General features: G+C 40.4%; 1 protein-coding gene across 7 annotated transcripts in view; it reads right to left on the bottom strand.

Annotated features, from left to right (window-relative positions):
- SUSD1 (sushi domain containing 1) overlaps positions 1 to 26,639 on the bottom strand; it is a 183,681-nt gene that overhangs the window by 142,720 nt on the left and 14,322 nt on the right. For 6 of the 7 annotated variants that reach the window (XM_061163419.1, XM_061163424.1, XM_061163423.1 and 3 more), the window contains exons 2-5: positions 24,011 to 24,130; positions 21,427 to 21,582; positions 11,497 to 11,649; positions 10,413 to 10,592 (exon numbers count right to left, since the gene is read on the bottom strand). In XM_061163419.1, the coding sequence (XP_061019402.1) occupies positions 10,413 to 10,592; positions 11,497 to 11,649; positions 21,427 to 21,582; positions 24,011 to 24,130 (609 nt within the window). Of the gene's footprint in view, positions 1 to 10,412; positions 10,593 to 11,496; positions 11,650 to 19,070; positions 19,193 to 21,426; positions 21,583 to 24,010; positions 24,131 to 26,639 lie in introns of those variants that run through there. The other variant, XM_061163422.1, reaches the window with a different exon arrangement.

Genomic DNA, 26,639 nt, shown 5'->3' with positions numbered 1-26,639 from the left:
CCCCCATCTTGTCTCCAAGAACTTAACCATAGCAAGAGAGTGGCTGGAAATGGATTTCCCCTGCCACTGTACTTGCCCTGAAGCTTTCTTGGTATTGATATTTAACCCTGGATCTGGCCCAGGTCTTAACTGGAACATAAGCCCATCATAGATATTTGCATCATGCTGAGATGGTGGCCACTTCTACTCAGGCCAAATGGGACCCAAGAAAGCCAGCGGCCCCAATTAAGTCATATTCAAAAATCAATCCAACAGAAGTTACAATTGATAATAAAACTAGCACTATTACAAGGAAAAAAACCATTTAAAAACAGTTAACATCCAAAGGAAAAAAAAGCTGTACAAATTTTGTGTTGCATATGCATAGGGGTGTTCATTAAAGCACACATATCTCTGGGTAATTATATTGAATCTGCATCAGGAATACAGTCATCTAATTATGAATGTGGCTGGGAATTTTTCCTTAGTATCCTATTATCCATGATTTTATTCAAATAATCAACTTCAAAATAGGTCTCCCTGGGGGAAAATGTGTTATGCTGGTTTCAAAGATCACATTAAGATTGTAACTCTGTTTCATATCTTGAAGGTAAAAATGCTTATCCACCCTGTTACCTTTAATATTCTACCCAAGAAAATGTTCCAGAAGGAAATTTGTTTGATGAAAGGTATAGGCAATTTATGGCATCTAATCAACAACTTACTGTATCAGCAATGACTGTTGTTTATTATACACATCAGCAAATAATGTGATTGATGATAGAAATAACAGTGTAATATAAGGCTTAATTTAAGACTGTTTTAGAGACCAATAAACACCAAGCTGAGAAAGAAAAAAAAAAATGGCCAATAATGTCCACAAATTGAGGCAGACATCTTGCCAAATGCTGAGGGAACCAATGATTGACCTATTCTATTTATTAATATTGACCCCCCCAAAAAAGAAAAACCTTTTTTACTTTTTTCTTCCCAGAAAAATAAATCTTTCTTCTTCCCAGAAAAATAAATCTTTATTCTTCCCAGAAAAATAAACTACTAAATGAAAAACTCTAGCAAAAGGGCAGCTACATGGATGAAAATGAAAGAAAATCACGTTCAAGTCAATTTTCATGTTTACCCAACAATAATAAGTCCCTTACTGTGCCTGAGTATCAAATCAGGGACTTGCCAGGTGGCACTAGAGGTAAAGAACCTGCCTACCAACGCAGGAGACTAAGAGTCAGGGATTCGATCCCTGGGTGGGAAGATCCCCTGGAGGAGAGCATGGCAACCCACTCCAGTATTCTTGCCTGGAGAGTCCATGGACTCTAGCTTTGTGGGCTGCTGCTGCTGCTAAGTCACTTCAGTTGTGTCCAACTCTGTGCGACCCCATCCCTGGGATTCTCCAGGCAAGAACACTGGAGTGGGTTGCCATTTCCTTCTCCAGTGCATAAAAGTGAAAAGTGAAAGTGAAGTCGCTTAGTCAAGTCCGACTCTTAGCGACCCCATGGACTGCAGCCCACCAGGCTCCTCCAATGCCAGAGTCTACACTACATTCATGCTCTAGATCAGATAATTCAGCACTTACACCTATACTCTTCATTTGTAAAAAATGTTCTCTTCCCCTCTTAACAGTAAGTTCTATGTGAGCTATGTCTATATCCTATATATTTAGAATATCCCCTATAGTCATGTGAGCTATTAATATTATTATGAGCATTAACTATGGTGAAGTTTAGTGGGTTCCAGTGTCTTCCTGTTAACAGTTATCAGCAGTTAGCTCTGATTTTACTGCTCTTTCAGGGGGAGGTGAGCACACTCCACCATCTTGAACCAGAATACTGGTGAAGTTTATATGTAAGAAATATAAATGTAGCCTTATGACAAAGTTTCACACACTTTATGACATGTTCTGAATCTGGCCAAATATAGTTAATTCAGGATCACTTGGGCATCAAACTACATACATATTTGGTGGTGGGGTTGAAATCCTAACACTGCAATATGAGACAACTTGAATTCAGAAAATCATATCACAATCATCCAAAGGAAATGGGAGGGTTACATAATTCCATGAAGCACATTCTTATAAGCAGCTTATGAAGTGCTGTCACTGAACTCATTAGTACCAAAAAGTCTACTTGACCTTAAGACGGTAGAAAGAAATTTTAGAAATTAAAAGGTAAAATCAAAAGGTAGAATTACTTTTTAGTGGATTTTGTATTCTGAAGTCTCCCATGAACTTTAACCTCAGTACTTTTCCTTCAGATCGTATCCACAGACCATTTGGAGGGAAAAGAAAATTTTCCATTTCTCATAAAAACACTTATTGTCAACAAACAGTGTCTAATATGGAAACAGGTAGAATCTGAACACTTCAGAAACATCGGAGGAGGTGATAGGGTAGGTAAAAGCGTGAGTGCTGGAAGGAAAATGAAAAAGTTTATCAGTATATTTCTTATAGAGATCTTCCATTTATAGAGGTGAAATGGTTTTTGATGCTTTGAGCTGTATAACAATCTTTTTTCAAGAAATAACACTAAAACTGTTCTAGCTGTAAATAGAACACATGAATCAAAAACAAATAAATAAAGTAAAGTGAAAGCTAAAAAATTTTAGACCTTCCCATTTTATGGTAGGATGTTTTAGAAAGACCTAGAATTTTTGTTAGAAAAATTGCCAGCCACTCCTGTCTAGATTATGACTCTCATATTCTGATGCCAAACACTTATCCAGGAGCTACTCTGCATCAAGCACAATGTCAAACACTTTTAATCATTATCTCATTAAAACTTCATAATAACTCTAGGGTGACAACAATTTCTCCTCCTTCAACAGAAGGCAACTGGAGTTTGGAGAAGTTTAGAGGTGGTGATGGAATCACTGAGCAGCTCAGCCAAAACTCACACAAGACTTTCTGATTATAGAGTTCATGTTTCAGCACCCTGAGTCTTATAACCAATGTCATCATTCATTTTGCATACTCAAGTGATGCCAAACATTTGTAGTGATATGTTTAATGGCATTTACTTGGCAAAAGGATCAGACAAGAGATCTGTTGCAAGCAACCAGTAAGTCAAGACAGTTTTCAAAGATCAGTATGGAGACTTCCCTGGTGATCCAGTGGTTGAGAGTCCGCCTGCCAATGCAGGGGACATGGGTTCCATCCTTGGTCCGGAAAGATTCTATGTGCTGTGAGGCAGCCAAGCCTGTGTGCCACAACTATTGAACCTGAACTCTAGAGCCCTCAAGCTGCAACTACTGAGCCCATGCACCACAAATACTGAAGCCCGTGCACCCTAGAGCCTAGGCTCTGCAACAAAAGAAGCCACCTCAATGAGAAGCCTAGCACCGCAATGAAGGATAACTCCTGCTCGCTGCAACTAGAGAAAGCCTGTAGGCAGCAGCGAAGACCCAGTCATAAATTAATTAATTTTTAAATTAATTTTTTAATTTAAATAGATTTTTTAAAAATTGGCTTCCCTGGTGAATCAGACAGCCAAGAATCCGCCTGCAATGTGGGAGACCTCAGTTCGATCCCTGGGTTGGGAAGATCCCCTGGAGGAGGGGATGGCTACCCACTCCGTATTCTTGTCTGGAGAATTCCATGGACAGAGGAGCCTGGCAGGCTACAGGCCACCCCTCCCCTGAATGCACTCATTTGTATTCCAACTTATGCCAAAGCTTTTTCAAACCCTCCCCAACTGTGTAGATGAGATTGGGCTCCACGAAGAAAATCTTAAAAGATGAAGAGTTGACTCAGCAACAACACACATCCCTCTGGGTGGGTTCAAGACCACACTGGGCAGGAAGGTAAGTTTGCCCCAGTGTCCCTCTCCTTCTAGAGCCCTCCAGCCTTTCACCATTGCCTCCCACCTCCAGGGCTCACTAAGGCTTGCTTCTATATGAAATTTGCCTTCTGGAAAGGTGCTTTGGGTTTTCAACATGGTATCTAAGCTGGTGACATAAGGTAAGTCACTTCCTTGCTCTGGTTCTTAATGGGAAGTGATACCCATTATTAGTTGAAAATGGAATATTTATGAAATGGGAAATAAAGCCAAACTAGTTCCCTAAATGGTTCAGCTGGTAAAGAATCTGCCTCCAATGTGGGAGACCTGGGTTCAATCCCTGGGTTAGGAAGATCGCCTGGAGCAGGGAAAGGTTACCCACTCCAGTATTCTGGCCTGGAGAATTCAATGGACCACGGGCTTATAGTCCATGGGGTCGCAAAGTGTCGGGCATGACTGAGTGACTTTCACTAAAAAAAAAAAAAAAAACAGTAACCACATCAGAAGGCATTTCTAAAAAGCAAAGAAAGCAGTGTTTAAGGAAAACCTTGTAAACCTTCAAGCTCTGGCTCTGCTGTGAGTAGACTTGAGAAACCATGTCCCACCCTTGTTAACCGACTCCAGGAAGAAACTCTGCCTCTGCAATTAGCCCACAGAGTTGTGCCATGCATTCTGGAGGGCCACAGGTATGGGGATGGGGAAACCAAGAGTCAGCCCCAGAGCCTTGTTTATGGGTTATCAAAGCATAGAAATGTCACGCCAGGGGAGACGCAAGCAAGAAAGTGCAGAAGACAGAGTAGGAAGGTGTGGAATCAGGAAAAGAGGAGGCCAGGGTTTCAGCAAGGCTGAGCCACAGGATAAGCTGCGGCGCAGTTCAGAAGCCAATTCCGCTATGCCTGCCGTCATCTCTGCCACCTTTTGGGGGCGGTTTGGGGTGCTTCCACAGGCCTTAGGTATGCCAGGCACTGTGCCAGGAGCCGGAGAGATGATACTGAAGAAGACGCACGGTTGATGTCCCCCCAGACTGATTTTTCATCAGTCTGTCCCGTAAAAATAATAATAAACAACACACTTACATCCTAAGCAAGAGGACGTCAGAGATGACACTTAAGCTGAAACTTGAAAGATGAAAAGGAGCTTGCTGTGCAAAAAGTACATAGCCTCCCTCAACAGATGAATGAAGAAATAAAATGTGGCGTATACGCACAATAGAAAATTATTCAGCCTGAAAAAGGAATGACGTTCTTCGAAAGTTACAAACTCCCAGTTATAAAATAAATAAGTACTTGGGATGAAATGTACAAAGTGATAAATCGACACTGCTATACATCACATATGAAAATTGTTGAAAGTAAATCCTAAAAGTTCTCATCACAAGGGAAAAACTACCATTTTTCTATTTCTTTTTTTTTAATGGAAATATCCAGTGTGTAGCTTTTATGTACTTATTTAGCTGACCTGTGAGATCCTAGTTTTCTGACGAGAGATCAAACCTGGGCCTCTTGCGGTGGAGGTGGAGTCCTAACCACTGGACCACTAGGGAATTCCTCTCATTTTCTATTTTTTTTTAATGTCGTATCTGTATGTGACAATGAATGGGCACTAAATACACAGTGATAATCATTTCATGATATGGTGTAAGTCAAGTCATTATGCTGCACACCTTAAATCTATACAGTGATGCATGTTGATTACATCTCAAAGAAACTAAAAGGGAGAAAAATGAGTAAAGTTTTATACATGCTGTAACATGGATGAACCTTGAAAATATGATGTTAAGTCAAATAAGCCAGACATAAAAAGACAAGTATTGTGTGAGTCCACACATACGAGGTAACCATAATACAAATTCACAGGGACAGAAAGTAGAAAAGAGAGAAGAAGGGATGGGGGGTTTTTCTTAAATGGGTGTAGAGTTTCTGTTTTGGATGATGCAAATAGACAGCAGTGATGGTTGCACAACACTGAATGCATTTAATGCCACTGAACTGTATATTTATAAATGGCTTATAAACAGCTAAAATGGTGAACTTCATATCATGTGTGGTTTACCACAATAATAATTTTTTAAAGCAGATTGTCAATTATTTCAAGTAGGGAGAAAGGACCTTGAAGCTGATAAGAGACATACTGGTTGGGAGAGAATATTGGGAGACGTAACCTGTACAGAAACACAAAAGGACCAGAGCCATGTTGGCTTCAAAATCCATGGTTATGGAACTACCCTGGTGGTCCAGAGGCTAAGACTGCGCTCCCAGTACAGGGGGCCTGGGTTCAAGCCCCAGTCAGGGAAATAGATCCTGCATGCCACAACTAAGATCCCATACAGCCAAATAGATTAATTAAATAAATATATTTTTTTTAAACCCATGGTTAGGAGTTAGGATCTTACTCTAGGTGCAGTGGCCACTTCACTGTTTTTAGAGGGGTTTTAAGCAAGAAAAAGCAAACATAGAAGTGGATTCTTAAGGGACTATTCAGAACCAGACCCCTCTGGTGAGAACTACAGCCCGAAAGGAAGATAAGGCCCCAAAAAGGATGGGAACAAACCTGGATGGTCCCAGAACCCTCAGCTGGTCCACCTACACTGCTAACCACTGTCACTAGACGCTTGCACAGGAAGCAAACTACCCAAATGTAAGAATGCAAATGCCAACTCTCCCTTGACCCACCCCATCTCTCCATCTCAACTCTCAAGTTTTTACCCATTTTTCTTACATGATATGTAAGAATTCACTCTTATAGAATAACTTGTGGTGTACCTGGTTTTTCTCCTTCCAGATTCCAGACTTGCCTAGTCACAGGATCTATCAAGTATAGCATCAGATCTGGACTCTGGATTTGTTGTTAATGATTAAATGATTTAACTAATGGTTAAAGTGACTCCCTTATCTTGCTCCTGGCTTGACTGAATTTTTTAAAACTCAAATTCTTTAAGCTTTCACAACTGGCACCTTTTCTGAAAATTAAAAAAAAAAAAGAATAGCAAAATAAAAGCTATGACGAACCTAGACAGCCTATTAAAAAGCAGAGACATCATTTTGCCAATGAAGGTCTGTTCAGTTACCAGTAGTCATGTACAGGTGTGAGAGTTGGACCAGAAAGAAGGTTGAGCACCGAAGAATTGATACTGTAGGACTGTGGTGCTGAGAAGACTCTTGAAAATTCCCTGGACAGCAAGGAGAGCAAATCAGTCAATCCTAAGGGAAATCAACCCTGAATATTTGCCCCCTGCAGTGGAAGAGCAGAGTTCTAACCACTGGATCATCAGGGAATTCCTCTGCACCGTTAATATTTTAATGTATAGCTTTCTGAACTTTTTCATAAACATATGTATATATGAAATTTTTCAAAATTAAGGGCATATTATTCATATAAGACTGATGCTGAAGCTGAAGCTCCAATACCTTGGCCACCTAATGTGAAGAGCCGACTCACTGGAAAAGACCCTGATGCTGGGAAAGATGGAGGGCAAGAGGAGAAGGGGGCAATAGAGGATGAAGTGGTTGGATAGCATCACCAACTCGATGGACATGAATTTAGCAAACTCTGGGATACAGTGAAGGACAGGGAAGCCTGGCGTGCTGCAGTCCATGGGGTGGCAAAGAGTCTGACACGACTTAGAAATTGAACAACAACAAAGGAAAGGCAAGCTAGAGATTGTCTTTTCCAGAGAGATGCTGGAAATGTGTGATAGACGTTTCCACAAATTCTTACCTATTTTGGAAGATGTCATCTTCCCTTCCATCATCCACTTCCGAGGCCTGCTTGAACAGGGAACTTATGTCACGGCCCCCCTCGATTCCCCCTCACCAAAGCAGCAGCAGAGCCGCCAGTAATTGGGAGAAGGCAAACAACAGGATCTGCCAACTGTACCTTCTCTGGGGGAGGAAGTCCGTCATCAGACACACACGCTGCCATCTGGACCACGCAGCTGCTCCTTTCCTAAGTACCTGCTCTTCAGCAACCAAGTTCACAGTTTGCTAGTGTTTTCACTGGAATTCCCAACTCCTGTGGCTTCGTAACGCTCAACTAAAAATACAGCGCCGGCTGGCACAGGGCCCAGATTCTGGAGCCCCAAAGAAGACTGAAGAAGGATAAATATGAAGGAGTGAGCTCAGAGAGAAGGCAGAGCAAGGAGAAGCCAGTGGCCATGTGGTGACACGGGGGAGGGTGTCAGCAAGCACAGGGAACAGTTATTACCGGAGGGAAGTAAGAAATGAAGACCTGCTAAGTGACAGTTCTTTGGGGAATGGAACAAGCACTCTTCTCTAAATTAACTTTCTACATTCTCAGTTCAATAATCTGGATGACGACTGATTTTCAAAGTAACATGAATTGTCTTATATGAAGCTTCTTACGTAAATCTCTAGGGAGTTTTTTGACATGCATTATGGCACATTTTAATCTCAGTTCTGCATTTTAATTGATCCACAGAAAGACAATGTGAGAACTAAAATGTACTTTTAGAATTTCTTAACCCCCAGGATGACAATTATCAGAATGCGATTAGAACCTCAATCACAAATCAGAATATCTAAAGGATTAACTTAGCCAAGCCCAGCACTGAGGTTTCTCAGCTACACAATAAATTCCATGAAAACTGCTTTATTTTCTTTTTTCCAAAATGGAAACAACTTTGTTACTTTGTCTAATGTGTAAAAAAAAAAAAAAAAAAATTCCTTCAATAACATTTTCGGGGTTTGTTTTGTTTTGGCTGCACCCTATGGCATGCAGGGGGGCGTCCCCAGTGACTCAGACAGTAAAGAATTCGCCTGCAAGGTGGGAGACCTGGGTTTGATCCCTGGGTGGGGAAGATCCCCTGGAGGAGGGCATGGCAACCCACTCCAGTATTCTTGCCTGGAGAATCCCCAAGGATAGAGGAGCCTGGAGAGCTACAGTCCATGGGGTTGCAAAGAGTTGGACATGGCTGAGTGACTAAACACAGCAGCATGGAATATAGGAGCCTGGTTTGCCCACCAGGGACCGAACCCGTGGCCCCTGCAGAGGAAGTGCAGAGTCCTGACCACTGGATCACCAGGGGATTCCTCTGCACCGTTAATGTTTTAATGTATAGCTTTCTGAACTTGTTCATAAACATGTATATATGAAATTTTTCAAAATTAAGGGCATATTATTCATATAGTTTGTAATTCAGTAATATACTGTTAATAGACCTATGTTAGTAAACATTCTTTTCAACATATTAGCTACAGAATATTCCATCTCATGTATATGCTATGATTTGACTAATTTCGTTATCGATAGACATTTGAAACTGTCTCCAATATTTCAGTATTATAAACACATATAACTACAAAAAGTAAGTGAGTGTAAAGTAAGTGAGTGCCTTACCCTTCTCTCTGCAAATAAATTTGAAATTGATGACTTTTTTAAGAACATGTAAATTACCAAAATGAATATCAAAAAGAATAGGAAACTTAAACAGGACCAGTAATTATTCATTTTTTTTAATATCCCAAGGACCACCTCTTCCCAAGTGCCACATCCAGATGGTTTTCCAGGTGAAATGTTCAAAAATCCTGTTTATTGTACTCCAGAGAATACAGAAAGAAGGAAATGCTTTCACTTCATTTTCTCAAAATTTAGAATAACATTAATAACTATATCACCAAAGATAATATAGAAAATAGACCAATCTTACTTATGAATATCAATGCAAGACTTTTAGACACAATTTAGCAAATATAATCCAGACTGAAAGAATAAAACACCAAAGACCCAGAAGAATCCATTCCAGCAACTAGTATTGATCATTATTAGGAAATTTAATAATATAAACCAACATATAACTGGTTAAAAGGAGAAAAGTATACATGATCACCTTAATACATGCTTAAAAGACATGATAAAAATAATACAAATCCCAGTAAAATGGAAATAGATGAATACTTCCTTAATATCATGTATATATAGCCAAAAACTGGTAAAATGATGAAAAGACAAAAGTAGAAAACAAACCAGAAGCCAACACCATCACAAAAACAGGAGTATACCAGAATGATTAAGCATACAACCTCTGAAACCAGAATTTTGAGTTCAAATTTCAGCTCTATCACTAGTTCGATAACCTCAAACAAATTACTTACTTTTCCATGCCTCAGTTTTTCCATCTGTAAAGTGTGATGATAATAGTACACATTCATAGGGATATTGTAAGGACTGAATGAGTGCTTAGAACAGAACTCAGCACACAGCACTCTATCACTGTACATAAAAACATAACTAGATGTCAGTAACATCAGAAAGCCAAAATCATGAATGATAATGAAATACTCAAACCACTTGCATAAGTCAGGAATAAGGAAATAAGGAATAAGGAAAGAAAATTCAAAGTCAATACTCCTACTTAAACTTTTGCTCTGAACACACTAGCTGAGTGGTCAGTTAAGAGAAAAACATGACTATTATAAACATGGCAAAATGAAAGATGGAATTATCATCATTAGCAGACAATTTTATTCCTTTAAATACCAAGAGAATCAACTGAAAACCTAGCAGAAACAATGGGAAATTATTGGATTTATTTCATTCATTCATTATCCCAAAAAGAGATTTAGAGAGAAATAGAAAAACAGTCTCCAGCTGCTATAAGCTGGGAAGCTGGACCTTTGAAAAACTCACCTTGGCAATTTAATTTGGGGGACTCCCACGTGCCCACGGCTGTGCAGCTTGAAACTGTATCTTCTGAGTCACTGAAGAATCCTTCTTTGCAAGCATAATGAACCTGACTGCCAAGCCTAGAGGTATAATTTCCTATAATATAGCCACCTGGAATCTCAGGAGGGGTCCCACAGTCTATTTCTGAAAATAAATTAATGTCAAACTTGTTACTATATAAACGTGTATTTTCAAAATACATAATCTCTTTCCATCTTTACTTTATCCTCTCTTCCCTCATACATACACACTCGAGTCATATTTTAAAACAGACTGGCTCATTTCTACAAGACTTCCGGGCACGTTTCCAATGAGTGTCTCTATTCAATCGTCTGGTCTTCCACAAGTAACAGCATAAAGCTGAAAGGATCTGGCAATCAGCTCTCACTAATTTACACTCACTAAATTTACAACTAAATTTACAACTCTCACTAATTTACACTCACTAAAGATAAGCCTATGGGCTTCCCTGGTGACTCAGGGGTAAAGAACACACCAGCCAACGCAGGAGACGTGAGTTCAATCCCTGAGTCGGGAAGATCCCCTGAAGAAGGAAATGGTAACCCACTCCAGTATTCTTGTCTGGGAAATGCCAAGGACAGGAGACTGGTGGGCTAGTCAACGGAGTCGCAAATAAGTCAGACATGACTTAGGGACTAAACAACAACGAAGAGAAGACTAGCCCAACAAAGTATTAATTTCGTTTTGCACAATATCCTAAAATATTTAAGCCTTTATAACTTCCTTGGTAACTTTTGAGATGCTAGTCCTTACCAGATTAGCTGTGTTTACTATCTAATATAATGGTTAATATCTGAACATCTATTACCTACAAAAATCCCTAAAGTTTTTTTAACTTTAATATAGCCCACTCTATAATGACTGTTATTGAATTTTATAGGTTATAAACATGCAAAACACAGATTCCCACCAACATCCTCAACACAGACCCACAGACTTAGGCTCAGAGCAGGAGAACAACATCAGAGCAGGAGAGTCGTCAACAGACTCTCACCTTCAGAGGATGCATTCTTTGGCAGGAACCCACCTGTGCATGACGTGGCATCTCTGGTCGGATGGAAAGGCTCAGGTCCACCTTTTGGCAAGTATCCATCCATACAGTAGCATTCATAGCTCCCACGAGTGTTCACACACCGTCCTCCACGCCTGCACCGGCTGGAAACCTCACACTCATCTATGTCTTGAGACCCACACAAGAAAGGAGAGCAAACCAGAAAAAGGAGAAAAGGGTTGAACATTGTGACAGCCATTTCTTCTTTGTGGTGGGGGATTTAACTTTTTATTTTGTATTGGGGTAAAGCCAATTATCAGTGTTGCAACAGGTTCAGGTGAACAGAGAAGGGACTCGCCCATACATTACACTTGTATCCATTCTCCCCCAAACTCCCCTCCCATCCAGGCTGCCCCATAACACTGAGCAGAGTCCCCTGCATTATACGGTAGCCTTGCTGGTTATCCATTTTAAAAATAGCAGTGTGTACATGTCCAACCCAAACTCCCAAACTACCCCTTTCCCTACCCCCCAGCAACCATAAGATTATTCTCAGTTTGAGTCTGTTTCGTAAGTTCATTTATATCATTTTTTTTTTTAGATTTCACATATACAGGATGTTGTATGATATTTCTCCTTTTCTGTCTGACTTACTTCACTCAGTGTGACAATCTCTAGGTCTACCCATGTTGCTGCAAATGGCATTATTTTGCTCTTGTTAATGGCTAAGTAATATTCCATTGTATATATGTGGCACATCTTCTTTATCCATTCTTCCTGACAGCCACTTTTCACACTCTCCATCTACACGTATAAGTAGATGCATTTGTTTGTAACTGTATCACAAATTTGTTGTATCCTTAAGAGCTCTTCTCTTGTGTCCTTCATATCATAGGCACCAAGAGGTGCTCAATAAATATTTGTCTATGTGTTCTGAAAAGTTATAAAAGCCAACAACTATTACCAACTCTCTTGACAACCCAACAAAATGAACCCAAAGAAGTATGCTAAAAAATTCAATTACTATAACATAAGGCTAGCATCAACTTCATGTTAAAATATCTGAAGAACTCCTAAAACAAAACAGCTTAGACCAGGGTGAAAAATGTTTCATAAGCATAAGGCAAGAAGAAAAGAAGCTACTTAGAAGGGTCTCACTAATTGTACCAAGATCAAAAGAGCTTAAAGCAGCCTTCAAGAAGGATAAGACATGCTTCTTAGCAGACTTTTCCCTTTGACTGAAGATTGTCAGTGGTAGCAGGTGCAGGAGTGAAAACCACACAATCATTCAGAGGCTGAAAAAGAGAAATCTTTCTGCAAGTTAGCAGTTTTCCCCCTCAGACTTGGCTTAGTGAACAAAATTTAAGGCTTTAGAAACTCCATCAGAGCCACAGACACACCAATTTCACTTAGAGAAAGAAAAGTACCTTAAGTAAAAGGGGACTTTTTCCAGGACATTTGCAAGAACCATCAGCGGGACAGAGGACAGGAGGAACAGTGTGACTGAAGAAAGTCGGGTTGTTCCCAGACTCTGGGATTTCAAAGACCTGTAATTTTGGAAGAACTGATATTATTGTTGATGTTGTTGTTGTTGTTCAACTGCTAAGTTTTGTCCAACTCTTTGCAACCCCATGGACTGCCAGGCTCCCCTGTCTTCCACTATCTCTGAGTTTGCTCAGATTCATGTTCGTTGAGGCAATGATGCTATCTAATCATCTCATCCTCTGTTGCCTCCTTCTCTTTTTACCTTCAGTCTTTCCCATCATCAGGGTCTTTTCCAATGAGTCAGCTTTTTGCATCTGGTGGCCAAAGTACTGGAACATCAGCTTCAGCATCAGTCCTTCCAATGAATATTCAGGGTTGATTTCCTTTAGAGTTTACTAGCTTGATCTCCTTGTAGTCCAAGGAACTCTCAAGAGTCTTCTCCAGCACCACAATTCAAAAGCATCAATTCTTTAGCACTCAGCCTTTTTTATGGTCCAACTTCCACATCCACACGTGAACTACTTGAAAAACCATAGCTTTGACTAGACGGACCTTTGTCGGCCAAGCGACATCTCTGCTTTTTAATATATTGTCTAGGTTTGTCATAGCTTTTCTTCCCAGGAGTAAAATTCTTTTAATTTCATGATTGCAGTCACTGTATGCAATAAATTGGGAGCCCAAGAAAATAAAATCTGTCACTGCTTCCACTTTTTCCCCTTCTATTTACCATGAAGTGATGGGACCAGCTACCAAGATCTTAGTTTTTGAATACTGAGTTTTAAGCCAGCTGTTTCAATTTCCTCTTTCACCCTCATCAAGTGGCTCTTTAATTCCTCTTCACTTTGTGCCATTAGAGTTGGTGTCATCTGCATATCTAATGTTGTTGATATTTCTCCTGGCAATCTTGATTCCAGCTTGTGCTTCATCCAGCCTGGCATTTCCATGATGTACTCTGCATAGTAGTTAAACAGCAGGGTGACAATATACAGCCTTGTCATACTCCTTTCCCAATTTTGAAGCAGTCAGTTGTTCCATGTAAGGTTTTAACTGTTGCTTCTTGACCCACATACAAGTTTCTCAGAAGACGGTAAGGTGGTCTGGTAGTCCCATCTCTTTAAGAATTTTCGATAGTTTGTTGTGTTCCACACAGTCAAAGGCTTTAGTGTAGTCAATGAAGAAGAAGTAGATATTTTTCTGGAATTCCCTTGTTTTCTCCATGATCCAACAAATGTTGGCAATCTGGTCTCTGGTTCCTCTGCCTTTTCAAAACCAGCTTGTACATCTGGAAATTCTCAGTTCACTGCTGAAGCCTCACTTGAAGGATTTTGAGCATATCCTTGCTAACATATGAAATAAGTGCAACTGTAGTTTGAACATTCTTTGGCATTGACCTTCCTTGGGACTGGAATGAAAACTGACCTTTTCCAGTCCTGTGGACACTGCTGAGTTTTCCAAATTTGTTGGCATACTGAGTGCAGCACTTTCACAGCATCATCTTTTAGGATCTGAAATAGCTCATCTGGAATTCTGTCCCCTCCACTAGCTTTGTTCATAGTGATGCTTCCTAAGGCCCACTTGACTTGACACTCCAGGATGTCTGGGTCTAGGTGAGTGACCACACCATCATGGTTATCCAGGTCATTGAGATCTTTTTTGTATAGTTCTTCTGTATTATTACCACCTCTTCTTAATCTTACCGTTTTCGTCCTTTATCATCCCCATCCTTATGCGAAATGTTCCCTTGATATCTCCAATTTTCTTGAAGAGATCTCTAGTCTTTCCCATTCTATTGTTTTCCTCTATTTCTTTGCATGGTTCCCTTAAGAAGGCCTTCTTATCTCTCCTTGCTGTTCTCTGGAACTCTGAATTCAGTTGGGTATTATCTTCCCCTTTTTCCTCTTCCTTTTGCTTCTCTTTTCTCTTCAGCTATTTGTAAAACCTCCTCAGACAACCACTTTGCCTTCTTGCATTTCTTTTCTTTGACCAATATTCTAATTTTCCAGTAAAGTCTTTTTTTTCCAAAAAAAAAAAAAAACTATTACTTCATTTTAAAAATTAAAAAAAGAACATTTTAACAATGCCCCCACCCAAAAGGAAGAATATAATCTCAGAATCCTTTCATATTTTTGTTTAGTGGTTTTATTAAAATTCATTATATTCTTTACACTGGTTTGTTTGGTTTGGGGTTTTGGACCAAGGAATACCTACCTCATTGCTAGCTGATTGTTGTCTGGGGAACAGTAATTCATTCAGTTGCCAGAGGAGACCCAAGGGACCAATTCTAATCAACCCACATCTTTGGGAAACTCTGTGGGAAATGGGCTCCAGAGATGGCTGTCAACAATCCCTCCCCTTCTTTTCTTGCCTCTCCTCCCATCAAGAATGGAATCCATTTCCCCTCCTCTTGAGCTGGTCTTTTTTTTTTTTTTTTTTTTTTTGAGCTGGTCTTGAGACTTGCTTTGTCCAACAGAACTTGGCAGAAGCACCATGGTGCCTACTGTGGGTATGACCTGGCAGCTTCCTCTCTCCCTCAGCTGGAATCCAGTGTCCATGCTACAGAAAACCCGGGCTGGGGTGCTTGGGAGACAGGCCAGTCAGAGAGGCCCTAAAGATGAGATGCCACGTGAAGGAGGACTCAGGTGGCCTGCTTGACAGCTAGAATCAAGGTCCAGGTGGCGATAGTGGTAAAGAATCCACCTACCAACACAGGAGACACAAAAGAGACATGGATGGAGCTCCTGGAGTAGGAAATGGCAACACACTCCAGTGTTCTTGTCTGGAAAATTCCATCCTATGGTCAGAGGAGCCTGGAGAGCTACAGTCCATAGGGTCGCAAAGAGTCGGACACAACTGAACACATACATACACACACCAAGGCCCGAGGCGTATGTGAGAGAGGCCTTCTTTCATCAGCCCAGCCTGGTCCAGCCACCAGTTGAATATGTGCACACAAGGGACAAAACCACCTAGCCACAGAATTGTAGCAAATAATAAATTGTTACATATATATGCGTATATACATACGTACACATATATACATGTTACATATATACATATGTGCATATGTATATACATATACATACATACATATGTTACATATATACATATATAAATTTAAACCACTAAATTTGGAGGGAGTTGTAGGGTGGAAGGAGTAGAGTTACTCAGTAAGAAATAACCAAGACATTCCTGACATAATAAGAGATGCTGAAACACAAATAAGGTTAAGAAGATACTGTAGTAATGAAAAAGGGAATTTCTGAGAGAAAAAAAAATGAAGTCTTGGAAATTAAAAACAAAATATGAATGCCAAAAATAAAAGCTCAATAGAGGCATTGAAAACAAATTCACAAATTTCAACTCAAGGAATTCTCCAAAACACATAGAAAGATTAATTATCTAAGACAGAAACTATGCGACAAAAATATAATATGAGGACAGACCCAAAACATGCAATATCTATTTAAAAGGAATTATGGAAGAAAATGGAGTAAATATATAAAAAATTAATATCAAAAGAAAAACTGCTCCAGTTTTGTATTCAAATAAAAATAGCCTTTTAAGGTGACAGGCATGAATGTTGAAAAATAAGTCATTCTGGGTTTCAAGGAAGAAGAGAAAAATCTATAAACCTCCTGAGAGAAGGGAATAGTAATTTATGAGGAAAAGAGAAGCAATCTGACCCAGGACTTCTTGTCTGAAACACTAAATGCCAGATAGCACAGAAGTAACATGTACAGAGTTCTAAGGAAAAGAGAGCAAAACATCATGCTATATTTAAGGAAAGGAATGACATTTTAGAATATGAATGATCTCAAGAACCACACTACTGACAAAAAAAAAAATCAGCATAAATATTGTCAAGAAGGGAGAAGACATCATAAAACACAACAAAGGGTGGTGAGAAGTGAAACTTGTCAAACAAACACTGTTTTTTGCTCTTTTTTCTATAATTTTATCAACTTATTTATTTGGGGCGGTGCTGGGTCTTTGTTGCTCCGTGGGCTTTTTCTCTAGTTGCAGCAAACAGGGGCTACTCTCTAGTTGAGGTGTGCAGGTTTCTCATTACCGTGGCTTTTGTTGTTTCAGAACAGGGAGCACAGGCTCTAGGGAGCACAGACTCTAGGGAGCACGAACTCTAGGAGCATGGGCTCTAGGGAGCACGGGCTTCAGCAGTTGCAGCTCCCGGGCTCTAGAGCACAGGGTCAATAGTTGCGGCACACGGGCTTATTTGCATGTGGGATGGTCCCAGATCAGGGATCAAACCCATGTCTCCTGAATTGGCAGGCAGATTCTTTACCACTGAGCCACCAGGCAAACCCAACAAACATTATTGATAACAAAATCATGGCAATTTGGGTAACTGTTAAGAAAGGATTCTTAAAATCAATCTCAATCTAGTACACACTTTAGAAATTATTTCAGCACTGTGTTCCGAGACTGGATCTATCATCTTAGCTTAGTAAGATTTTTCTCCCCCCACTGAGGAATTTGTAAAATGTGTTTATGAATACACTTTTAACACAGAAACCATTTTCCAGCCTGTCCACCTGCCCCAGATTCCTAAAAAGGAAGTGAGTAGGAATAAATTAATTTTTCAGTAGCTACTAAAAATAAAAGGTCCAAGCATTATTAGGCAAAAATGCAGTGGTATGGGAAATACTTGGAGTTTCTAGATACTGATTAGCTCTGTATGAGTCACTGCAGGCGTTAATCCATTTGCTTTGTATACATTCAACAGTTTAATAACAATAATTGTTATAATGACTGTTAATAACAATAACCCCTGCATGTCATCTTGTGCATGTCAAGCACTGTTCTAAACACTTTGTTATTTATTAATGATTATTTTCCATCTTATTTAATCCTCACAAAAACCCTGGGAGGTTGATGCTGTTATTATCCCCATTTTACAGATGAAGTAACTGAAGCATAGAATGGTTAACCTGAAGCCACGCAGGTTTAACAGCGGAAAAGCTAGAATCAGAAGCCAGGTGTCTGGCTTCTGAGATCATATCCTTAAACACTATGCCACACTGTTTCTTCCTTTAAAATCTAATTTTACCATCATCCAATCAATAATTCTCTGTCTTGTCCACAGAGATTGTCAGGAACATCAGTTGCCTTAAGGAAGTCTAGATGTATTTACCATATATCACTGAGATGAGTATGACATGATTTTGATATTTAATCCTCTGCTACTTCCTAATGTTTCCAAAGCATACCTTTACTAAACTGTTCTAGATCTTGACTGGATAGACATGTTAAGGTCATCATGTTAAGCTCAACAGGACAAATTCTCCATGTAGTGGTAGATTCTACTGGGTCTCCAAGCTTATAACATGTTTGCTTGTGAAGAAAAAATGTTCTAAGCAACCGTATTAACATAGTTAACTAATCAAGGGAGAAAATTCCCTATGCCTCATTCTATATATAAGATTATTTCACTTTATCCACAGCCAGAACCATTCTTTAGTAAAAAATAGCAAAACTGAGCAGGACACTCTGACCTCATCCCAGAGCCCTGGTGTTCTATATTTAAAATTATTTCATGGATTTGAAAGTCAAACAGACCCAGGTTGGAGAATTGATTCTGCTACCTACTAGTTGTACTAATGTCTGTTCTTTAACCTTTCCAAACCACTTCTGTAAAATGAAGTTAATTACAGTAGGGTTTTTTGGCACAGATTAAATAAAACATGTGGAAATCACTTAACACAGTGCCTGCTTGATCTTTGGTCCTCAATACTTGTTAGCCAATATGTGGATGGGCCTCACCTCTCTACTGACTCAGTTCTCCCTAGAGCACAAGCCACTCCTTCATAACCTACCCCTGACCTTGACCATGAACAATGAGCATGCACACGTACACATCTTCGCATGGGGTTCTTGACTAGAGGCAGGGGAGTGGCCACACAGCTTGTTGATTTAAATGCTAGATTTAAATGCTCTAAAACAAAGGCTACAGTCCCTCCTCAAACGCCAAATTCAGCTCAGAAACCTACATCTTAGGAAGTCACATTAGAGGAACACAAACACTCATTTAAGTTGGGGACCGTTATTGATATTATCCAGTGTTGGCAAGGATGTGAAGAAATGAAGACCATCATGAGGGACAATGATACCTTGGTCCAGGCCCCTGGCATTTTGGAATGCCCTCATGCTGCAAGTGCCATAGAGCTTCTTCCCCTGGGTTGTGGCTCATCTCAAAGCTTCCATGATCGCCAGGAGTCATCCCAGGGGCAGCCTGGGGACCAGAACATCTGTGGGTTCTCCAGCACTAGAACTGCTGCAGCTCAGCCCTCATCTATACTCGGCGACATCCAAGGAGGCCTACCTGCAACCAGCTCCTGAACTTGACCTGAACCCTGCCGAGCACAATGAACACCTAGGCACAGGAATTTCTCAGAATTCAAGAACAGGGATTTATAATCTTCTGGTTCCAGGCAAGCACTGGATAACTGCTGATACCCCAAAACTTGCTAAAGCTTCTGCCCTACCTAAAGTCCACTGGTGTTTCTGTGAAACTGTGATTCTGGAAGAAACTCAGTGTCCATCAGGTTTTACAAAGTAATAAATAAAGGCCTCAAAAAAAAAAAAAGTAATGGGAATAACTGCCATTGGATATGAGGTTTCTTTTGAGGGTTAAAGGAGGTTCTAAAATTGGATAGTGAAGATTGTTGCACAACTTTTTAAAATTATACTGAAAACCACTGAATTGTACCCTCTAAAAGAGGGCATTTTGTGGTTTAATGAATTATACCTCAATTTTTTTTAAAGGGGGAAGGTCACCAAATAATTATAAGAAGTAGAATAAATAGAAGCAGAGCCTAGATAAGGATTTTGTTCCAGGAAGATCAGCTCTTCTTAGGCTGACATCTATTTGGCCCTTGAATATAATATTTCTTTCTTTCTTTTTCTTCTTCATACCCTTTAAAAAACATAATGCATCCTTAGAAACTATACTGATACATACTATTATAAAATTTTTCCTGTCAAACTCCCACAGTCTTGAAAACACAATTTCAGGTGTTAAGTCCTCCAGAAAGCATCCCATCTCTCACCCACTTCCAAGGTAAGTGCCTCCAAGGATTCCAGACTCTGGAAAGCACCCTCTGCTTACCCATGACTAATACATTATACTGAAATTAGCTATCTACCATCACCTCCTACTAGCACAGCCTTGGCACGTAGGAAGCGCATGAAAAATGTATATTGAATGAACCATCATCTTCCAAGTTTTTTTTTAAGGCACCTAATTTAATTCTGCAACACTGCACTTCTGCAATCATGTAGCAAATAATTTGCTACCTAAAACAACAAGATATTATAAAATGTTTTCTCTGAGGGAACAGTGCTCATTCATGCCAAGAATAAATCAAATGTACCCTTTGAGGGAATTTTACCTTGGTACAAAGAGGGAGAATGAATCAGAGCATTTTCCCTGCGGTTCCTGGGAAAAAGATAAAAATGCTCTCCTCTCTCTTTGTGTCTCCCCCAAACCTTTAAATATCACAAAGCTTTTTAAGAAGAGCCTGCTAAGTTGCTCCTGTTGTGTCCAACTCTTTGTGACGCTATGGACTGTATGTAGCCTGCCAGGCTCCTCTGTCCATGGGATTCTCCAGGCAAGAATACTGGAGTGGGTTGCCATGACCTCCTCAAGAAGAATCATTAAGTCTACGCAAAACCATCTTAGAACCAGGAGTCTCTTCTTGCCTTTCCTCCTCATTACTGTTCAAAGATTTCCTTAGAAAATCCAAGAGCTATATTATCATGACATATAATCGTGAAAATAATACAGGAGCCACTGAAAATTAAGAGGCCTTTGCCCACCTCTTTTATTTGACCAACATATGTCCAAAACCTGACCTTCAAAGCTACTGAGGTCCTAAAAGTTGTGCTCCTCACTCAGCTTCTTCCTCCAGGAGACAGGCCCACACTCTAATAGGTGCATCACAGGGCTCACCCCTGGGGCAGGATGCACAGGGCTGGGGAGTACCACAGTCACTCCAAAGGTTACTGCAGAGATGGCACACCATCTCCAAGAATCTCTCCTTGCTGTTTGTTCTGAAACATTTCAGACACACTGAACAAGCAAAAGAATATTCCAGTCTCCGCTAGTCCCACCTCCACCCCCAAGATTCAACAATCATTCACATTTTGCCATTTAAAGTATCTTACAGATAAACACTACACCACATGCTTCACAATAACACTCCTAGATACTTTAGCACGCAGCTCCCAAAATAAGAATATTATCCTAAAATACTACAATATAGCTATTCCTTCTAACAAAATGAACAATAATTCCCTGATACTAACTAATACTCAGTGCATGTCCAAATATCCCCCATGGATAAAGGAGAGTCCCTTCCTTAAAGCACACCCCATCCTGGCCCCGCCCTCTCCTCCTCCACACCCCAGGGACCGGGTACCCTCGGCCGTCACCCCGTTGCCATCCGCAGCCCCCTTCCCGAGTACCTGTGCAAAAGGTGCCGTCGTTGGGGATGAATGTCTTGTTGTTGTTTGTGGCTCGATACCCTTCCAGGCAAATGCAATAAAAGCCTCCGAGTGTGTTGTGGCAAGATGTGTGGTTCCCACAGACCACACTGGTTCCAAATTGGCACTCATCTTTATCTGTGGGTACATTGAGACAACACACAGAAAGCGCTGTCACTCCATACCACGATCAACCACCCAGACTGTTCTCCTGCGCTATGGACTTGGAAGTCAACATTCTATGACAACAGCAGAAAGATCTATTTCCCCAGCCTCTCCTCCGCTCACTATACTTCTCAGACTCCGGGACATGGGCCCCTCGTTGTCTCATGCCAAGTGTGTACGAGACCATAAGAGAAATCCAACATCTCATTCTGATAGCCCGTCTTACTTGAAGACTGGGAGATGGAGATGCTTTTTGAACTTCTCCACACTTAAAAAGATCTTGTCATAGGCCTGGGGGGAAAAATCCAGCAGAAGCCCACTTTTCCAGCTCAGCCATTCTCTTGCTTTTTTTAAATAAAAATCAAAGTAGGATGATTTTGCATCCAATGATTAACTGGAAAATTTGTTACTTCTGAGTCACCAGGACACACAATGGAATTAGTGCTCAAGCCTCATCCGGGGGCAGGGCTAATACTGTGGCAGGAGCAGCTCCTGCTGATCGGTAGTGATCCACATAAACAATGTTAATCACCCAGTGAGGAGGGGCTGGAACCTGGGATGCGTGATGAGACCACAGGACCTGCCCTGACTAGTTCTAATTCAATCATTTGACATCAATGTCAAATGAACGTAAACCTCCCTCCTGTCCTCCAGCCCAGGGGTCAGCAAACTTTCTCTGTCAAAGGCCAGTCATAAGTCTCCGGTGGCAACTGCTCATCCATACTTTGGATCGTAAAAGCACACAGACCGTCAGTAAACAAATTAAGACCCTGTTACAAAAACAGGCAGCAGTGAAGTCTGGCCCCCAGCTTAGAGTTCACTCACTCTGCCTTAGACTGTACCATCAGAGGAAACTCCTGTGACCAATTTCTCTCACATCCTTTGAGAGGTGATATCCAGCTAGCTTTTTTTGGGGGGGTGGGTAGGATATCATCTGCTTAGGAACTGGAGTTTTTTATCTGTCACTTAGCGTTTTATTACATTACTGGTTCCCTCACAACAGTTCAATTGCCTCTCACAAATGCACACAATTCCTGCTAACCCCAGAGCACCCCACACTCAGTTCAAAATCTGGTAGGATTTTTCTTTCATTTTCCTTCTATTATCTTTTTAAAATGTAATTAAATCTATTCATCATTAAAACTATCTGTGGTTAAAAGATCTGTCTAAGAATACAGAGAGGCAAAATGGACCCTCAAGCCATAGCTAGGTCAAGTGTCCAGTCTGGCTTACTAAGCAGGGCACAGGGCTTTCAGACACAAGTCCACCTGCCCATAAGATGGAGTATTCCTTTGCTATTGTTCCTGAGGCATATCTCCCCTGCAGGCTTCATCAGAAGGGGCATACGCGTTTGTAGGGGATTCTAGAGTTCTTAGGTCCTGTGACTTAGCACTGGGCACATTTATGATCTTACCTGCAACCTATGGTGTGGTCTCAGCACACCAATTATTGGGATATATAGTATATAGTGTTTTTATCCTAAACAGAGAGGGTCAGGAAGGCCCAACTCCAGCCTGCAGGAACAGGCAAAGCTGTGTGATTGTGAAAACATGTACCTGTGAAGTAGAATATGAGTTTTTGAACTCAGGATTTAATTGTTTTTTTTCTTCAGGGAGCAAAAAACAAAAACAAAACAAAGATACCACAGTGAGATGGTATATACTGTCAATCCACAGCTACAAGGCAAAACTATCCATATTTTCACTGCAGGTAACATGGATGATGGAAGGAAACCATGATTATCCTAATATCCGCTACTGTAAAGTTGCTATGGAACTCTCTCTCTCTCTCTGAATTGGGCTTGAAACTGGATATTATTTGACTCACAGCATGGTGGATTCTCTGAGACAAAAAATAATTTCACATACTTCTAGTCTAAAAGTATTTGTATTTCTATAAGTCATCCAAGAGCTTAAAGGGTCACAACCACAAAAAATTTGTAGGATGGATTTTGGTGGACATAAGACTCAAAGAAACAGTATTTCTCACCCACCAGCCAGAAAAGTTCAATAGGCAACTGTGCTTTGTTTTTCCTCATGGTACTAATAAAAAAAATAGTTTTCTGTCAAAACAACTAGAGAAATTTAAAAAGACAATACTCACTCAAATTGCTAAGTTAAACCCAAGACTTAAAAACAGATTTCATATCTGTGTGAGGTCAGAGAGTTTCCAGAGGTTCAAGTTCAGTGACCTCTAACATGAGGGGTAATTCCTTGTAAACACTAAAGAAAGGATGTATCTAAACACTAAAACAGAGACTTACTGTAATTGACAAAACTCCTTATAATAAAAGCACATGAACAAAATAGCAATGTTTTCCCCCCAAGGACACCAACTCTTTAATACTGGAGAATCTTGTTTCTTGGTGAAGTTTTCAACTTAGCCAAGAGTCAGAACTTACCAATACAATGAGTCCTCCCATTGCCCACAAATCCATATTTGCACATACAGACGCTCATCCTTCCTATTTTCGAGCAGGTAGCATGTTCATGGCAAGTGGCACAGATATCCAGATGTAAATCTGAATCATAAATAGCATATATCAGGAAAAGAACATTTCAATCACCTACTTTAGATGAGTCACATTTTTGGTAGCAGACATTTACAATGGAGAACCAACATTTGAATACCAAAATTATAAAGGGTAGATTAAGGGAGGGGGGATCGGGAAGGGGAACACATGTAAATCTATGGCTGATTTATGTCAGTGTATGGCAAAAACCACTACGATATTGTAATTAGCCTCCAACTAATAAAAATAAATGGGAAAAAAATTTTTTAAAAACAAAATTATAAAGGGTAGATTTTATTCCATACTGTTCACACTGCTCACAGCAAGAATAGTGAAGTGGCTTACCATTTCCTCCTCCAGGGGACCAGTTTTGTCATTGACTACGCTGAAGCCTTTGACTGTGTGGTTCACAACAAACTGGAAAATTCTTAAAGAGATGGGAATACCAGACCACCTTATCTGCCCCCTGAGAAACCTGTATGCAGGTCAAGAAACAACAGAACTTGACATGGAACAATAGACTGGTTCCAAATCGGGAAAGGAGTCCGTCAAGGCTGTATATTGTCACCCTGCTTATTTAACTTCTATGCAGAGTATATCATGCAAAATGCCGGGCTGGATGAAGCACAGCCAGAATCAAGACTGCAGGGAGAAATATCAATAACCTCAAAAATGCATCTGATACCACTCTAACGGCAGAAAGTAAAGAGGAATTAAAGAGCCTTTTGATGAGGATAAAAAAGGAGGATGAAAGGTTGGCTTAAAACCCAATATTCAAAAAACTAAGATCATGGCATCTGATCCCTTCACTTCATGGTAAATAGGAGAAAAGTGGAAGCAGTGACAGATTTTATTTTCTTGGGTTCAAAAATCACTGCAGATGGTAACTACAATCATGAAATTAAAAGACACTTGCTCCTGAGAAGAAAAGTTATGACAAATCTAGACAGTATATTAAAAAGCAGAGAGATCACTTTGCTAACAAAGGTCTGTCTAGTCAAAGCTATGGTTTTTCCAGTAATTATGTATGGGTGTGAGAGTTGGACCATAAAAAAAGGCTGAGCACCCAAGAATTGATGCTTTTGAATTGTGGTGCTGGAGAAGACTCCTGAGAGAATCCGCTGTACTGCAAGGAGATCAAACCAGTCAATTCTAAAGGAAACCAACCCTGAATATTCATTGGAAGGACTGATGCTGAAGTTGAAGCTCTAATACTTTGGCCACGTGATGCCCGGAGCTGACTCACTGAAAAAGACTGATGCTGGGAAACATTGAAGGTAAAAGGAGAAAAGGGCAGCATAGGATGAGATGGTTGGATGGTATCACTGAGTCAGTGGGCATGAATTTGAGCAAACTCTGGGAGACAGTGAAGGACAGGGAAGCCTGGTGTGCTGCAGTCCATGGGGTGGCAAAGAGTTGGACATGACTTAGTGACTGAACAACAACAAAAGAACTTATCTCATCCTTAGAAACCTGCAGTGGTTACCCACTCCCCACAGATTAAAGTGCAAATTCTTCTACCTGGTAATCAATGCTTCCGTAAGTGTAACCCCAGACTAACTCCTGTAAGCCTCAATGCTTCCAAACTCAAATATACAGTGTTGTCCAGGGAAGAGGCCAACTGCTCTTTCCCACACAAACATGCTATGCACTGTCTTCGTTCATGCCCTAGTCATGATGTTCCTTCATCTGGAATGTCTATCCTTCCCTCTCTGGCCAACTAGCACCTATTCTCATTTCAAGACCCAGCTTAAATATCACACTCTCCCTAAGGTGGTCCTCATTCCTTCGTTCTTTAGGAAAATTAAATGTATCTTCCTCTGTGTTCTCCTAATGCTTATACATTCCCATATCAACCACGTTAATTTGTCAATATATTCTATTCCACCTCTGTCTTCCCAGCTTGCTATTATGAATGAGCTTCTCAAGAACAGGAATTATGTCATTTGCCCATATATCATGGCAGGGTAAAAACATTCAATATATTTTTATTGACCAACTGGATAAAGGCACCTGCAGTCCTACTGCCTACAACTTAAAAAGCAAATGTGGAAATTCCCTGGGCATTAAGAAACTCCATGCTTCTACTACAGGGGGCATAGTTTCAATACATGGTGGGGGAATTAAGATCCTGCAAGCTATGCAGCATGACCAAAAAATAAATAAACTACAATCGTTATTTTTAAAAAGAAGCAAATGGAAGGGAGAGGTACTCATCTACTGCCCTGTCCATTTCCCTTTTAGGGAAAAAGTGGTGAATGTGCTTTAAATGTCAGTGAGATAATAACCAGGTCCCAGGAGGATCACCAGATCCCAATTATTTAGATAAGCAGCAAAAATGTTTGGGGCTAAAATTCCTGAAACATCCAGATCTACCAGATGGTGATACATGGCCCAAGATCAAACAAGAATTTCTAGCCGAGGCTCTGTGGGAACACTGTATTGCACTCCCAGTGTCTGTAATATCAGGAGTTGACCTAGGAAAGAGAATATTTCAGCATGGAATTTCATCTTAGTC

This window comes from Dama dama, chromosome 16 (assembly GCF_033118175.1).
Source record: "Dama dama isolate Ldn47 chromosome 16, ASM3311817v1, whole genome shotgun sequence".
NCBI classification, from domain to species: domain Eukaryota; kingdom Metazoa; phylum Chordata; class Mammalia; order Artiodactyla; family Cervidae; genus Dama; species Dama dama.
Note: the sequence above shows the minus strand (reverse complement) of the source record. Positions and strands in the feature narration are given on the sequence as shown.